Source organism: Bos indicus x Bos taurus, chromosome 11 (genome assembly GCF_003369695.1).
Source record: "Bos indicus x Bos taurus breed Angus x Brahman F1 hybrid chromosome 11, Bos_hybrid_MaternalHap_v2.0, whole genome shotgun sequence".
NCBI classification, from domain to species: domain Eukaryota; kingdom Metazoa; phylum Chordata; class Mammalia; order Artiodactyla; family Bovidae; genus Bos; species Bos indicus x Bos taurus.
In genome coordinates this window covers 72,088,861-72,105,400 of record NC_040086.1, presented here as the reverse complement: position 1 = coordinate 72,105,400, position 16,540 = coordinate 72,088,861, and the positions used below count along the sequence as shown (strand labels likewise).

Below are 16,540 nucleotides of genomic sequence, written 5' to 3'. Positions count from 1 at the left end.
AACTCCAACTAAAAATCTTAATTTACTTAAAAAATAATTGTAATATATATTGGAACTATATGTAACCTTGTTCTGTATTTTCCAAGTCTCCTGTAAATGTGTTATCATACTTTCATAATTTAAAAAAATTAAAAAAAAAAAGGAATGAATGAGAGCCTGGCTAGGGCTAGAACCCTAGCAGCTTGGTGGGGTAGGGAAACAGGTTGAGCTGTGGCCCTCAGGACCAAGGTGGGGGGCTGTCAAGAGGGGCCTGAAGAGCCTGTGCTCTGGCCAGCTGGATGGGGCCAAGCAGAGACAGAGACCAAGTGTGGGTGGGCATAAGCAGAGTTTCTTCACAAGACCATAAAAGTCCACCTTAAATGTTCTATTTTTAAATGCTAAATAGCAACCTTCTTCCTCCTGCCCCCAAAGTGGAAATTCTCAGAGCAACATATTGTTCTGGTCAAGGACAAGTGGGCAGGACAGGCAACAGACCGAGCCACACGGGAAGAGAAGCAGCAGAGGAAAGTGCACGTTCAACCCCATGAACACATCACCCCCTGTAGACATGCACACCGGCCAGAGATCAGAAACCTCACCAGCCACCCTTGGTCCCCTGCAGGCCTCCCTCAGCAGGGGAAGACCTGTGCATGGGAGGAGGGGCTCTTCACCCTCGCCAGGGACAGGACTAGGGTGGACAAGAGCAGGTGCAGACAGTACAGGAACCCAGATTCTAGCCCAATGGCAGTTTTTATTCCTTAGGAACAAAGATATGTGGGTAAAACTCCAAAAGGAAACAGGAGCATGAATGACCAAATGACACGAGGGTGGCATGGCTCAGGAGTCAGACGGATGGCACACTCCACAGTGGACCTGGTCATGTCCTGGTTTCTCAACATCCACCCCATCCCTAAGTGCCCATTGCAAAGGTAGGGGGTGGGGCAGCGAGGTGAAAAACGTCCCTACTCTACACAAAGGAAATTAATGTACCTGCGTGTTCCGAGAGGCCTCTCAGGGACACCAAAACCTCCCTCTCAAGAATGGAGGTAGACAGATCAGGATGTCTGGGTAGCACAGACAACCTCAAAGTAGTGTCCCAGGGGCCCTGTGTGGCTGGCAGAAGCCGTGCTCCAATGGGACTGCAAGGGACACAAGAGCTGGCCAAGGCAGCTCCGCATCAATCTTGCCAGAGTGGGCCCAGCACAGCTATTTCCATTCACTTCAAAGAAGCCTGGCGATGCTGAATCAGAAGCCATTATCCTTTTGCCTGGAGATTTACCTCTATCCCTTTTTCTGGCAGAATTGTACCCCCTGCAAGCCTGGTTCTCTAGAGAACAGATGGGCAAAGAACAAGGAAAACCTTGTCCTACTCTCACACCTCCTGTGACATGACAGCTTCTGCTGTAGCACAAACTCCCAAGAACAAGGTCCTTTGGTGTGGGTGAGGTCACTCAGTCTGTGACCCTCCTGCGGAACACCAGGGAACTCATCCCAGTACCGCAGGGGCCTCTGGGTCTGGGTCCCAAGTCTGTGATCCCAGGATCACAGTGAGGTCTCCTGGAGGATGAAGGTCGGGCTGATCCCCGGCTGGACGGGGCCTTCCTCAGGCACAGCCATGTCCACCTGGTCTCTGCTGCCCCTCAGCATCCCATTGCTCATCTTCTCTGGAAACATACAGGCTTCCAAGGAGAGGTCCTGGGGAATGTGGGCAAAGGGTGGGGTGAACGTGAGACGAAAGGGGAGGTGAAGGAACCTCCTTTTCCTCTTGCAGGAAGGGTGACCCCGCTGTGATCCTGGCTAGAAAGGGGACCAGCAAGGGGCAGCGGGGGGAGGAGCAGGCCTGGGGTGAGCACGAGGGTGGGAGGAGGGAGAGGACAGGCCAGCAGCTGTGGCCGCTCGGGGCCAAGACCCTTCTGCCCACCAAGCCCCCGCTTCCCTGTGGGAAGGAGCCGGCACCTGCTGCCGGATGGCCCAGGCTCAGGCAGATCATCAGAGAATGGGGGCTGGGGGAGAAAGAAGATAGGGGGGGGACGGAAACCAGAAGGTCCGGCAGTAGTCTGAGAGGGAGGGGAGGGGTGATCTGACAACAGAGGAGCTACCTGGCTGCCGGCTCTGCAGGGAAGCCGCTTCTGACAGGACAGGGGCAGGAGGGCAAGGAGTTTCGGCAACACTGGGTAAATGGTCCGAGGGTCCACGGTCCGGCCCCGCATGCCCCCTGAAGACAAAGTGCTCCTGAGACTCTAGTGTATAACCAGGGCACTTCCCAGAGCCATCCAATCTCACTCCTCTGAGCCCCTAGCCCCTACCCACCTCCTAGAGCTCCGCCAAGAAGCCTGACTATTCCAGACATCCAGGAGCCCCTGAGCTCAGACCCCAGACCCCTGAGTGCCATCCCTCGGGCAGTCCTCATTTCTTTGCGCGCCCACCCCACGCCCCCTCACCACTGAGCAGACTGACAGCCAGGCCCACCACAATGACGGTGGTGGAGTTGTGAGCGCTGTACCATAAGTACGACAGGGAATAGAGCCGCTGTAGCCCCGTGGGCCTGGGGAGAGCAGGGGGTGAGGACAATTAGCAACTCATTGAAGGAGCAACCGACCCTCAGGCACCTGGCTCCCCGCCCCCACCCCCTGCAAGGTCCCAGAGGTCGGGGAACCAACACCCAACATTCCCCACCCCCCAGGCTTCTAGTGGCCCATCCCTTAGCAAGGGCCCTGGAAAACCCCTCAAGAATGAGCTGCTTTCCCCAAGGAGAGAGTGAGCTCTGACTCACTTGGAGGCGGCAGTCGAGGGCATCAGTGTGGCCATGGTGACAGCAGTCAGATTGCTGGACAGGGAGAAGCTGGACCCGTTAGGGGGAGAGAGTGCTCTACCAGAGCCCATGCTGGTCACTATGCTCCCGATGCCGATCCAGAAGGCCATAATCAGTCCAGCCAACAGGCCCACGATGGCACCCTGCCCAGAGACGTGACACTCTCTTGTCACAAGGCCAGCCCCACCAAAGCTTTACACCAGTTCCCAGAACTCCTAGTGAAAGCCCTGCCAAGCCATTCCCCAGGTCCACCCCCACACATGACCCTGGACTCATGTGGGTCACTCACAGGAGGATTTGCACAAGGAAAGAACATCCCAAGGCAGAAGAGTCCAAGCAGTGGCCCCCCAACCATACCAAAGATGCTGATGGCTGCCTGCAGAGGACAGGGTGAGAAAAAGAAAAGAACACACAGGCTCAGAGACCCCAGCCTCAGCAATGTGGCAGAGCCACCACCACTGCCTCAGAGCCCCACCAGCCAGATCTGTCAGTCTCTTCTCCCTGGAACCACTAGAACGCAGGATCCTAGAGGGCAGAAACAGTTATGGGAATATGCCTGGGGTTCTCCAGAGGCTGATCCTTAGACCTCTCTGAGCCAACAACAACTCTGGGGCTTTTGGCTACTAGGGAGTCTGTTCAGACCTACAGGCGTAGCCGGTCAAAGGGGAACTTCTGACACCTGCCCTCTGTGTCAATTCCTTTCACAATAGCGGTCTTCTTCCCTTTCTGATTTCAATCTGCTCCTTTTCTCCCCCAACAATTCTGTTCCCTCATTACCTGCAGCACAGGTCCCATCTGCGAGGAAATATAGGCCATTCCCAGACAAAGTAGCCCATAACCAAAGGCTGGGAAAAAAGCAGGGGAGAAATAAGCAGATGTGAGTTAACACAATAAGCAGGGAAAGCAGAGCAAAGCTCTTTCCCTGGTCAAACTACTACCTCTCTGTCCCTGGGAAGGGAGCATATTACCTCAGGACCCAGCTCCAGGTCCCTCCCACCCTGTCCTCACTTCTAGGTGACCAAGACTGCTCCCCAGGAAGTTCCCTGGCACATAATCAAGGTCAGTGCTTTACTGGGCAAGTGTACTTCAAAGCAGACAGCCGACAGTGCTTAGGAGGTATCTTAGAAAGTACATGGCTGAAAAGATAAGGAAGTATAATCCCACCAATGATTCTGGAAAGCATGGTGGCCCGGACTTCAGAGACACGAGGGAACCAGGGTCGAATCAAGTCTTCCATTGTAACAGTTGCCAGTGAATTAAAAGCAGAGGATATGGTGCTGAAAGAAGGAAGAGAAAGTCAGGTCCAGAAGGGCAAACCTAACAAGGGACCCTATTGAGGGACAAGTGCCCTAAAGGCAGGAGAGGACGCATGTAACCCAAACACTACTCTGACAGCTGGAACCGAGGAAGAGGCCTGGGAGGCAGGGACACCTGGCCTCTTCTGACTGGGGTTCAGGTTTGGTTCAAGTAAATCAATTCCTGGTATAGAAGACTCCTTCACCAAAAAGGGGCCTCGCCTAGGAGAGGACATGCCTGTCCACACAGAAGAGCTGTCCCTTGTCGTTCACACACAAACAGGCACAATGAGAGGCTCAGAGGGACCTCCCATCCACCCGTCACCTTGTACTCAGAGGGGTCAGCTGTGTCAAGCCTGAGGGGAAAGGTCAAGGTACCTGAGGGAGCCACTGAAGAGGCAGGCGACGAAGAGCCCAGGCAGCCCCGGCAGGCCTCTCAGGAGATCCATCACAAAGTACAAGACGAACTGCAGGCGGAGCAGAAGAGTACAGCTCTGCTCAGAGAAGCCCTTCCCAGGGGAGCGCCGCCCTTCCCCTGCATGTGCCACCCACATGCACCGACCAGTCTTTGGAGACTGGGCGCCTTAGGAAGGGGGCCAGGCACTGAAGGCGACCCCACAGTAAGTGGAGAGAAAGCGGGCTCTGTACAAAGAAGGACGCAGCAGCCCGTGCCCCAGCTCTCCCCCAGCCAGTGGTGTGACTTGAGCACGCTAGCCACCCCATTGGGTCACCTTTTCTCCTCTACCAGATGAGGCTGTGAGGAGGGATAGAAGAGATCAGCTGTGTGATGGCTCCCCACAGGACAGGGCAGGTGGTACGGAGGAGTGAGTCAGTAAAGGGAGGTCCCCGCTCCGTGGGCTGGGCCCTATGATCAGCTGCAGAATCCCAGGGAGGAAGGACTTCACATGCAGTGCCCACCCCAGGTGGGGGTCCTCTCTGCAGCCACCCAGACACTCCCTTTGGAGGGGTCCAGGCAGGGGGCAGGGAGGCCGTCTCACCTGGTCAGGGGCTGCCTGACTCTGCTGGGTGCTCATAGGATACTCCTGGTAGTAGGTAAACATGACCAGGCCAATGAGGCAGCCCATGCTGAGCGCCACCTGCTGGCAGGGGAAGACGGCATAGCAGGAGCTGCAAGAGAGGCCAGTGCAAGCAGAGGGTGTTAGCAGGCATGTCCCCACACCCCAGAAGGCAGGTCCACGTCCTGCCCAGTGGGTGTGCCCTGGTATCCTGCCCCACCGAAACTGCCGCAGCAGAACCAGGTCCCAGTCTCTCCCCCATCCCGGGCCCCCCGTCTTCCCAGTCCTGCCCTCACAGCACTGCAGCCTTCTCCGTGCGGGAACTGAGGTAGCGCTGCACCTGCGCCTGGTTCACTCCATACAAGGAGAGCATCATGAAGACACCCCCGAAGGCCAACGTCCAGAACGTGTGCCGCACAAACGGGTCCGGGTCCAGCCTGCCATAGACACCAACGTGCCACTGTGGCCCCAGACTCAGCCTTCCCTGCCCTCCTCCGACAGGGGGCAGGGCAGAGAGATGGCTGCCGGGGCCAAAGTGGACTCAAGACAGGACAGCAGGCTGGGTGGGGAGGGAGTGGTTCCATTCTACCAACCCACAGCCTCATCCCAGGTACTAGAAACATCCTGACACCTGACCACCCGGGGGAACACTGAGCTTGTCCTCCACCCCTGCAGGCCCAGCCTCCCACTGGCCTCAAGGCTGCACTTCAACTCCCACAGCTTCCTCTCTGCTTACTACCACCCTAGGCGCAGGCTCTAAGAGGGGCTCAGCTCCCAGGCACGACAGACCCCAGCCAGGGAAGGGGAGTACTTACTCAATTCCAGAGATGAGGCCATGCTGGGAAGCCACTTCCCACACGTGCCCCAAACCGCCCACCTTGGCCGACCCCACAATGATAACTGCCAGCTGCCCCAGGAACATGACCAGTGTCTGGAAGACATCTGTCCAGATGACTGCCTTCAGTCCACCCTACAGGGAGAAGACAGCACCCCTGCCACAGATGTCCATGGAGCCACACCACCAGCGAGGGCAGCAGCCAGCTGCTGAAATCCTTCCCATCCCATTCCCTACCATCACATCCCATCCCCCGACACGATCCCATCCCTTTTCACAACACCCATCTCCTCACCTATATTCTTATCTACTACCCACCTACTTATCTTGTCCCACCTTTTCCTCTTTCCCCCACCTCCCTCCTCTCCACCCTTCCCTAAGACTGGTTACCAGAGCAGTGTAGATGGTACAGACAATGCCTAGGGTCAGCACTGACAGCCAGAGATCAAAGCCAGTCACTGTAAACAGATAAAAATCACATTCCTATCTCCAGAGGAGGGTTTCCCAGGGATAAACCAGGGAAATGCAGTAAGATATGAACCATTTGATTATAAGGATGAAATAAATCATTTACCACAATGGAAAAAAAAAAAAAGGTTTGTAAAGCTCCACCAAAAGGTGTTGATTAACCAATTCAGATGGGGCCTGGTAATGTTTGATTAGCTTTCCGCCTCTAGTGAAGACCAGCCAAGGGCCCAGAGTGGAATAATTCCTTGGTCAAGGTTAGGTTCTTTTCTGCATTCTTTCCTCCACCTGCCCCTCCCAAAGGTTTTCCCTAGCCTGCAGTGGCTGGGAGCCAGGGACTGTGACTCCTCACCTGCATTGAGGGCCAAGGATGGTGCATAGAGGACGACCCCCATATAGATCACCTGTTGGGTGTGGAGAGAAAATGTGACGGGAGGAGCCGATGAGGTGGGGCAGAGAGAAGAAAAGACAGACCTCAGCTCCAATATCCCAGAGGCCTTCCTTCACCTACACTCCCCCTCCCTCTCCCTTCTCCCAAAATTTGGTTTGCCACCACCATGGTTATGTGTGCTAGAACTGGAAGGGACGGCAACAAGATGTCTCTGGGGGTGAGCAGGAATTTCAGTCTTGCTAGTCTGAGAGTAGGGAAGGCTCCAGCGAGCCCGAATCCATGTCCCTCTACCCTGCACCAGGTTCAACTTCTATCCTCATTCCACTTACCATCTGAAAGATGAAGGTCACAGTTCCACAAACACGCACAGCTTTATTGAACCGGAGTTCCAGGTACTAGGTAGGAGTAAATTAAAAAAAAAACAAACACAATGCATTCCTCCCCACCCCATCCCCAACAAATCACACACAACTTCCCTCAGGAAGCCCAGGAACAGAGGAAATAGCCAACTCATATCCACTCTGGGCCCCCCTCAGCACAGTGCTTCTCCCCGAACTCCTACCCTGCCCGACCTCACCACAGTGAACTTCTAGACACATGATGTATTTATTCTCTGCCCCTCTCATCAGGCAGACAGAGTTGAGGGGCCCAGATCCCTGTGTGCCTGGTTCCTTCTCTCTACCCCTGCCCCTGAGAGTCCTCTGTGCTCCTCCCTACCTACCTCATAGGCACTGGTGATATGCAGGCGGTAGAAGATGGGGATGAAGACATGTGCTGGGATCAGCAGTCCTAGGAAATAGCAGCAGCCCAGGAACCAATACTGGGTCCCGAATCGGTAGATCTCAGACGGCACACCCAGGATGGCCACAGCTGACTGGAAGGTGGCCAGCAAGGACAGGGCCACAGGAAGGCAGCCCATTTTTCGATCTGCCAACAGCAACTGGCCGATGCTATGTCGGCCCCAGCCACGATAGGCATGGTAGAGCCCGATGGCAAGGGAGAGAACCAGCAGCAGGACAAAGACCACATAGTCCACCAGGCTGAAGGTGGACGTGACCACGTTGGTGTCTGAGGCTGGAGGGAGGGGCGTGGCGGTGCTCAACCCCACACTCATATTCTCTCTCAGTCTGTGACCTGCGGCCACTTGCTCTTCCTGGGGTCTGGGCTGCCACTCAGCTGGGCAGTGACAGGCAAGCCGCTACAACCTGACTTCCAGACACCGCCTCACAGTCCTCCTCCACCAAGTGACATTGTCCAGGGTGATCTACAAAGAAACTGGCTCTCAGGCAGGCCTCCCCTGCCTTCACGGCCACCCACCCTCGGGCTTGTGCATTCCACACCCATCAGATTTGCCCAGCCAGGCCCCAGGGCAACCAGAAAGGTCTGGAGGCATTGATATGTGTTTAGTAGGGCAGAGTTGGGAGGAGAGGGAGGAAGCAGCAGATTGAGATAGCCAGGAGGTAACTATTTGGCCAAGACCTTTCTGGGTATACACAACTGTGAAACTTAAGAACCTTCTAAGGTCTTCACCCTAGCAGGAAAAGAAAAATCACCTCTAGCCCACCCTCTAGTTTCTTCTCAGAATCCCCTGCCCCACCCGCTGCCTGAACACACAGACCCAGTCACTACAATGTAAGCCAGCAGAGTCCAGCCTGGCGCCTCCACCCAGCAGGGAAGAAGAAACTTCAGGAAAGAGACTAACAAAACCATGGCCTCTATTCTCCCAGCCTCAGGCCCCACCTTCCGAACAGCACGCCTTTTCAGGAAGATCACCAGGAAGACCACCTCCACGGCAGCCTCAAATTCCTTTTCAGGCATCCCCAGGCCAACGACTCTGTTCTCCCCAACTTATTTAAAGCCCTGCCAACCACCTCTCAGCTCTTCTACCTGTAACACGGCAGTCAGTAGCAGATCCAGGGAGAGATTGGGTTCAAAAGTGAGAGGCCAACATGCTGGAACCAGGGGTTCACAGTTACAATTTCAGGGGCACTTCAGAAAGAAGCTAGCCAGCCAGGGAGTTGGGGCAGGGGTGGGCAAGAGAAACAGTCAGGGAAAGTGGTGCTATCCCACAGGAGCAGACACCCACCTCAAGGAGCAATCCCTGCTGTGAAGCAAGGCTGCCTGGAGAAGCTGCGTGTCTGGAGCTGAACGGAGGCTGAAGGCCTGGTCTATAAGAAGCAGAGGTGAGAAGAGCTAAGGTGAAGCTCAGCAGCTATTTGTTGCGGCCCCTTCAGGGAACCAATCACTGCGGTCCAAATGGCCCTATCACCCTACAACCCCCAAACTCCAGCTCAGCCCTAGAGACTCCAGAATGGAGAGCAGGGAGCTCACATTCAACGGCATTCTTAGATGGATTAGGCTTTTGCTGCAAGTCCCACTTGGCACTGAATGCCAGGAGGAATTGCAAAAGAGTTGCTGAGAGATGGGAAAGTTGCTGTTCTAACTCCTGCACAATAAATACTAATCCTTAGAGAATATATTAAATACCATTACCCTCAGAACAAGGACCAGATCACGGTATGCCAAAACTTAGAGGAATCTTAGGAGATCACTAGCATAACCCCCTCATATACCAACAGACACACCAAGGCCTGCGAATTTAGAAAGCCTAACATGATGACCATTAACATTTTTTGAACACATGTTGTAAAACACAGCACTGTGCTATGTACTTTATAAGTATTAGCAATGATAATAATATCTATACCTTTCAAAACACCATGTCTCTCAGGTTATACACTTTATATGAACACTCTTTAGTTCTCTAGGGTTGGACAGCATCATATAAAACAACAGAGAAATAACAGGATTGTCAGTAAGTGTGACAGGTAATTCACCAGAAGCCCCTCCCTCCCTAGTCCCTGAACTGGGGCTGGAGCAGAGTGTTAACTGTTGTCAATCATTCCTGGAACAAAGTTTAGGTTTCAACTAATCTAGAGACAGATTAACATAAATCATGTCTTCTGTTCTTGCCCACTAGGAGAAAGATCAGCTTCGCTGTCTTCCGGCCCTCCTACCCTGTGTTCTTGGATATATGTTGCCTGCCTGGCAAGATATGGCTTCATGCAGACCAAACCTGAACCCTGAACCTCCTGGGGTCAACGAAGAGGTGAAAACAAGTTGGCAACTCTTGAATCACATGTTCTACTAAGTCACAAATGTGAGTCCCCAGAACAATGTTCCCAACAGGCCACTCAGGTTTAACCTAAAGATGCCTGGGGCTTTGCTACATTGCAACATCTCAAGTTTTCTCACTCCTCTTTGGCAAGGTTTTCATTGCTATGATAGAGGTGATAGGAACTACCAGAGAGTAAGAGGAAATATGTCTGCTGTGTACAAATGTACAGACGTAAAGGGTTAATGATATGGCTAGGCAGGTAGTTGCAGAAAGGAAGGAAGGTCAAAGTATAGAATGGAAAACAAGATGTACAGAAACGCAGACTCTCTGCTGCTGGGGTAAACTGGCAGGGCTTCCTGAGAATTCTATTTGCATGAGATGCAGAGAACCCTCCTGGATGGCTGAAGAAAGAGCCAGGCAAGACAGGAAAAACCTGACCCAGTAACAAAAACTTCACCAGACATGGTTCTAAGAGCAGGACAGGGACCTTCTAACCTTTAAAAAACTCACCTCTCTCTGAGAGGTGCTAAAAGTAACAGAAAAGCTGTTTCACTAAAACTCTAACACACAGGGCACCAAATAGCAGGCTGTAGGGGGCTCTTTTTAAAAGTCTGATATACACAGACAAGAAAGAGAATCATTCCTAACCACCCTAATCACACTCTCACTTTGGTAGCAAAATGAATTGCTTTGCCCCCTACAAAAGGCAAATGGGCCACCGGAGGACCAATCTTCCCCAAAAGATGCCTTCAAAATCTGTCCTTGTGCCTAGAATCCCGCAAGATCTGAAAGGCTCTAGAGGTCCTCATTAAAACGCTAGTAACTAATGCCTTAGTAAATGTGCCAGCCTTCTGAAAGTAAATGCTTTTAGATTCCAGACACCTGGGGGTAGGTAGAAGGGGAGCCAGGCTAGAAGACGAGCTTTGATTAGCTTTGATGAGTTTTTTCTGGCCCTAACCAAAGCCCACACTCAGTCCCTCCCGGCACGGGGCTCCCTCGGCGCCCCTTCGGTCGGGGCCTCGTGCCACCACGGGATAGCCCTCGTCTTCCCCTTACCTCCAGGGCCCAGCCAAGACTAAGAAGGTCTTGTCGTTCTTCCCGAGATCTGTATCGCTCCTTTTCTGGGAAGACAAAGGAGATGAGGACTTAGGGGACTATCTATCCCGCTTCCACCTCCTCGCCAGAGCACCGGACGCCGCGTGGTTTCAGGACTGAGCTGAAAGGGACAGGGTGCCCCGAGGGTCCTCAGGCTCGTCTCCTCCCGACAGGATTTGCCCTTCGTCCTTTGCTCCCCATCACCCTTACCCTCTTTATTTCCTGACTTCTCTCCTCCCTCCACACGCGAGGTGGCACAACCACTACCACCTCGCCGCCTGCACGCTCACCTTCCCCGGACTCCAGTCTAGGAGCCGGCCCACCCCGCTCCTCATCTTTCTGCTCCTCCCCGTCCCTCCCCGCCCTGACGCCACTCTCCGCAGCCTGTGTGCTCCAACCCAACCCCTCACGGCCCGCCCTCGACCGGCCCTCCTGCTCGATCTCCACACGTGGGTCCGGCCTCCGCGGGAGAGCGGGCCCGGCCACGCCGGGCCGGGTGACAGCTGAGTCCCGCCCCCTGCCCGTCCTCGCGCCGCCATGTTTACTGCGGGCAGATGGATTAACCCCGAGCTGCTTCAGAGACGCTACCCCGACGTCCGGGAGCATGGAACGCGGCGCTGAGAAAACGGTGGCAAGGAGGTCTTCGCTTAAGGGGGGAGAAGGGTGTGGTTAGTCCCCGAACTAGGACTGGGGCCCCCAACGACAACAAAAAAAATGCGCTGACCCCCACGACTAAAGGTAACCCCAGCCCTCCCAGCACCGACTAACCCACCTGACTAGCGGGACGGGCCAGGCCACGCCCCGCACGGGGGCGTGACACGGTGGGAGGCAGGGCCGCACGCGCGTCTCGTGATCAGTGGAGAAGGTCGGAAGGAGCGAAAAATGGCCCCTTGCGGGCTCGGCAGTCCTTTGAGCTTGGTTCCCTGGGCTGCAGCCCTGCTCTTCGTTCTGAGCGTGGGAAGGGCTTTGGCGCTACCCGAGGTACTGAAGCAGATTAAAGGTTGGGTTGAAAAAGAATTGCTCGCCGGCACTCGGCTCTCCCCTCTCCCCTGCCTGCCGCAGCCCCGATTTCGTTCCTGGGGCCTCCCTACCCGTCACCTAGCCGGCTCCCACTCCCGAGTACTCAACGCCGCTGTCTCCCAGCGCTTTCGCCCTGCTGACGTCCAAAGACGTTTGAAATTTGACCTCCTCGCTCGAATAGTTATATTGGAATAACTATAAGTTCTTTCCACAAATGAGCCCTCCGGCCGTTCTGCAAGCTTGCTGCGTTCTAATGCCGCTGGATAGCGTGCGTTGGTAGGACTGTACTTTCTGTAATGCTTGATGAGTTCTTTGTGTACCTGCAGTCCTTTTACACCCGGTCACATGGGGCTGGCAGGTTGAGAAGTCGTTGGAGAGGGCATTATAAGTGTGTTCGAATAGTAATTCTCAGAGATGAGATCCTTCCCTGGACAAGATCCGGTACGGAAATTCTCCGGTGCGCTGTTTTGGCGCCTGGTTCCAGAGGAAGAAATACGTCTTCTGTAAATCTGATATAAAGGCCCTGTGTTAGAGGAATTCTGGAGCATATACTGGCAGTTAACGTTTGAGCCTCTGTCCCCCCCCCCCCCCCCCCCCCCCCCCCCCGCTTTTCTCTCTCTTCTGCAGATATGCACCCAGTGTCCAGGGAGTGTGCAAAATTTGTCAGAAGTGGCTTTTTATTGTAAGCGGACACCAGAGCTAACGCTGCGAGCCCGCTGCTGCCTGAATGGGGAAGGCACCATCCTGGGGTGAGGGAGAAGACCTCCCTGGGTACTGGAAAAAAGTTCCCAAACCGGATTCTTCAAGGCTTGCCTGATTGGCTTTGGGGATAAATATTCATATATATTTTTGAGGCATCTAAACCGTGATAAGTGAAGAATCTGCCTACAGTCCAGGAGACCTGGGGTGGAATTCCTGGGTTGGGAAGATCACTCGGAGAAGGAAATGGCAACCCACTCCAGTATTATTGCCTGGAGAATCCCATGGACAGAGGAGCCTGGCGGGCTACAGTCCATGGGGTTGAAAAGCGTGAGACACATACTGAGTGACTAACACTTTAAACAACCCTGTGGTTCTTCCTGGTTGAAAAATGCATAAAAGTCATAATTTTGAGCATTTTTTAACCTTATTTCTTTTGTTTATTATCAACTCTCTGGCTTATTTACTGTAGTGTCTCCATGAAATGACTCCTTTGGCCTCCAGGACACTGATACACGGTTTTCTTCCTCTTCTCATTAATTCATATTTGAGGCAAATTTCTCTTTTTGTCCCCTTATACAGATTACTTCCTGCATTGTTTTCCCCTCACACTCTTGAGAATCCACTTATTCTTACAGCTTCAACCATTATGCAGGTGTCTCCCAAAACTAGATCTCTCTTAATTTCCTTTGACTTTTCTCCAGATATGTGGAGAAAACATAATAGATTCCTATTAAACATTTCCTTTTTCAGAGCACCCTCACTTCTGATTCAGATTGTCTTGCTTCCTTTCTCCTCATTCCGTTATCTATCTAAATACTTATTTGTATTGAACTTTCAGAAAACCAGTTTCTTTCCATTATTGCTCTGGCTTTAAAATTACACTTATAATTGTCTGTGGTCCTAGGATAAAGTACAAACCAGGAACTATCATAGACTGGCCCAACCTACCGTTCCAACATTACTTTCTTTTTTTTTTTTCCAACATTACTTTCAATTAGTTGTCCACTCAAACCCTCCAGAAGAGTCTGGCTTCAGCCTTCTACCTCCAAAAGCAGGCCACCTTTGTTTCTCTGTTCAAGCCTCTCTCTTTACCTAAACTTGCCTTCCTCCATCAAATTAGGACATATCTGTCCTTTAATTCCAACATCTTTTGTGAATACTCTGTACTACTAAATGCCAGAGTAATATCTTTTAATTTTTCACTTCCTCATCCTTAGTGTCTGTACCACTCAAGTTAATTTTATATACTGTTCACATTGCAATTTAATGTTTATATATTTTTTATTTTGGGTGATGGTCTTGTTCCCCTAGTACCTTGTAAACAACTTGCAAGCTAAGATACTGAATGTTATTTTTAAGTCTCCCAATTTTTGCAGTTAGTAGGCATTAAGTAATATTTGCAGTTAGTAGTCATTAAGTAAATACTAAGGCACCATTCCATTAAGTAAAGGAATAGCAATAGATATTGAAGAAATATGACTAGTGCAAATGAGGGACAGATTTTTTTAAATTTAAGTAGCTACATGTGTTAGTGGTTACTTAATTGGACAATGCAGGATGAAAACATCTACCAGAGTGCCTAGTTTGTGGTCCTGACATAGGTGTGTTCAATGAATATTAGCTGTAAAGAGGGTTGTAATAGCTTACCCTGGGTGAAGGGGAAAGATACACAGTTTCACTAATTACTTTATTTCCTCAGGCTGGATCTCCAGAACTGCTCTCTGAAGGACCCTGGTCCAAACTTTCCTCAAGCACATACTGCTATCATCATGTAAGTCGTTAGTTATCCTCCTTCCCAAAAAGTGACCTTGGCATAGGGTTGATGGGAAAGTCTTTGAGGATGGACTGCTAAAAAGATGTTTGAATATTGTCTACATTTGGACAACTCAGAATAAGAACTGGATTACCATCCAGAAAGATGTATGAATGGAAGTAAAGTGTTTTCCTAGAGCACAGTGCTAACAGTGTGTGCTTTGCAGAGACCTTCAGGCAAACCCCCTCCAGGGTGACTTGGTCAACACCTTCCATGGCTTTACTCAGCTCCAGACTCTGTGAGTAAGAGTGTGGGGTGCGGGAGAGAACCAAAGAGAGGCAGTGCTATGAACTCAGCAACTTTGGTCTGCGTATTATGACTGCCTGTGTTGTGTTCAGGATACTGCCACAAGATGTCAACTGTCCTGGAGGTATTAATGCCTGGGATACTATCACTTTTTATATAAACAACCAGAGTTGCGAAGGACAAAGGAATATTTGCAACACCACTGAGGACCCAGGTATGCTGTCTCACTTCCACCCCTCCGGAAACTACCCTTCCTCCCTGTATTCTCTACTTTAGATCAGAAAGACGGTAAAATTGCCTAAGTGCCTTTTGTTCAGGTTTCCGAAGTGTTCAGTTCAGTCAGTCCAGGTGCTCAGTCGTGTCCGACTCTTTATGATCCCAAGGACTGCAGCATGCCAGGCTTCCCTGTCTATCACCAACTCCCGGAGCTTGCTCAAACTCTTGTCCATTGAGTCGGTGATGTCATCCAACCATCTCATCTTCTGTCATCCCCTTCTTCTCCTGTCTTCTTCAGTCTTTCCCAGCCTCAGGCTATTTTCCAATCAGTCAGTTCTTTGCATCAGGTTTCCAAAGTATTGGAGCTTCAGTTTCAACATCAGCCCTTCCAATGAACACCCAGGACTGATCTCCTTTAGGATGGACTGGTTGGATCTCCTTGCAGTCCAAGGGACTCTCAAGAGTCTTCTCCAACACCATGGTTCAAAAGCATCAGTTCTTTGGCATTCAGCTTTCTTTATGGTCCAACTCTCACATCCATACATGAATGACTACTGGAAAAAACCATAGCTTTGACTAGACAGACCTTTGTCAGCAAAGTAATGTCTCTGCTTTTTGATATGCTGTTTACATTTGTCATAGCTTTAATACACTCTCTAGGTTTGTCATAGCTCGGAAGTCTTAACCCTTTGGAAAGAAAGGTCTTAAAATTATTTTGTTATCATGATAGTGTTCTGATTATCTGTAGTCTATTTTCCACTCTACCTTTGCCCTAGAAATAGTTGAGAGAATCTAAGCTGAAGGAGATATATGGGAAATATACCTAATGAAATCCAGTGATGTTCTCTGTTTCTCTCTGGCTCTCAGAAATATGTCCTGAGAATGGATCTTGTGTACCTGATGGTCCAGGTCTCTTGCAGTGTGTCTGTGCTGATGGCTTCCATGGCTACAGGTGTATGCGCCAGGTGAGGAATTAGGCCTCCTAATTAGGGGTAAGAGATACGCATAGATCAAGTACCTCTTTCAAAGAAGACCAGCAGCTGACGCAAATCACCTAGAGAAGGAAACCAGAAGAAAACTGCCCTGGCTCAGGGGACAGATATGCTAGGAATTACTGAATGTTAGGTTTTAAGCCCTTGGTGTAACCCTGTATGAAGTTTTTTTGGTCTGTTATTCACAGGGCTCCTTCCCATTGTTCATGTTCTTTGGTATTCTGGGATCCACCACCTTATCCATCTCCATCCTCCTTTGGGGGACTCAACGCCGAAAAGCCAAGGCTTCATGAACCACACAGATCTTCCCACTGACCTAAAGATCATCCCCATCTTAGCCCAGTCAGGGAGATTTGCTTCCTAGACATCAATCATCAGCGGATCCTCCCAAGGCAGAGGCCTCCGATGGAAGGAAGATGGAAATTTGCACAACCCTAGTGTGTTGTAGACATCCAGTCCGGGAGTGGACTAGTACCAGTTCACATTTGTGCTGTTGACCATAATAAACAGTTTTTCTTTTTTTCTTCTTGTCTCTTGGTTGGGGT

General features: G+C 51.5%; 2 protein-coding genes across 10 annotated transcripts; one reads left to right on the top strand and one right to left on the bottom strand.

Annotated features, from left to right (window-relative positions):
* Positions 1–710: 710 nt before the first annotated feature.
* SLC5A6 (solute carrier family 5 member 6) lies at positions 711–11,866 on the bottom strand. 8 transcript variants are annotated; one of them, XM_027555835.1, is made up of 18 exons: positions 11,779–11,866; positions 10,968–11,032; positions 8,880–8,961; positions 7,515–8,057; positions 7,123–7,188; positions 6,755–6,806; positions 6,328–6,395; positions 5,918–6,072; positions 5,399–5,539; positions 5,085–5,214; positions 4,465–4,553; positions 3,956–4,068; positions 3,569–3,636; positions 3,081–3,167; positions 2,753–2,934; positions 2,421–2,524; positions 2,079–2,194; positions 711–1,674 (listed from the first exon to the last, which is right to left on the bottom strand). In XM_027555835.1, exons 4-18 carry the CDS (start codon positions 7,905–7,907, stop codon positions 1,522–1,524), a joined length of 1,917 nt encoding a protein of 638 aa, XP_027411636.1. In that variant the 5' UTR covers positions 7,908–8,057; positions 8,880–8,961; positions 10,968–11,032; positions 11,779–11,866; the 3' UTR covers positions 711–1,521. The 8 variants fall into 8 exon arrangements, with proteins under 8 accessions (XP_027411636.1, XP_027411635.1, XP_027411634.1 ...); XM_027555834.1 differs by lacking the exon at positions 11,779–11,866 and adding an exon at positions 11,595–11,731; XM_027555833.1 differs by lacking the exon at positions 11,779–11,866 and adding an exon at positions 11,297–11,367.
* ATRAID (all-trans retinoic acid induced differentiation factor) lies at positions 11,551–16,517 on the top strand. 2 transcript variants are annotated; one of them, XM_027555841.1, is made up of 7 exons: positions 11,551–11,634; positions 12,654–12,775; positions 14,428–14,499; positions 14,708–14,779; positions 14,880–15,001; positions 15,871–15,968; positions 16,184–16,517. In XM_027555841.1, the coding sequence occupies exons 1-7, from the start codon at positions 11,611–11,613 to the stop codon at positions 16,286–16,288; spliced, it is 615 nt and encodes a 204-aa protein (XP_027411642.1). In that variant the 5' UTR covers positions 11,551–11,610; the 3' UTR covers positions 16,289–16,517. The 2 variants fall into 2 exon arrangements, with proteins under 2 accessions (XP_027411642.1, XP_027411641.1); XM_027555840.1 differs by lacking the exon at positions 11,551–11,634 and adding an exon at positions 11,851–11,987.
* The last annotated feature ends 23 nt before the right edge of the window (positions 16,518–16,540 follow it).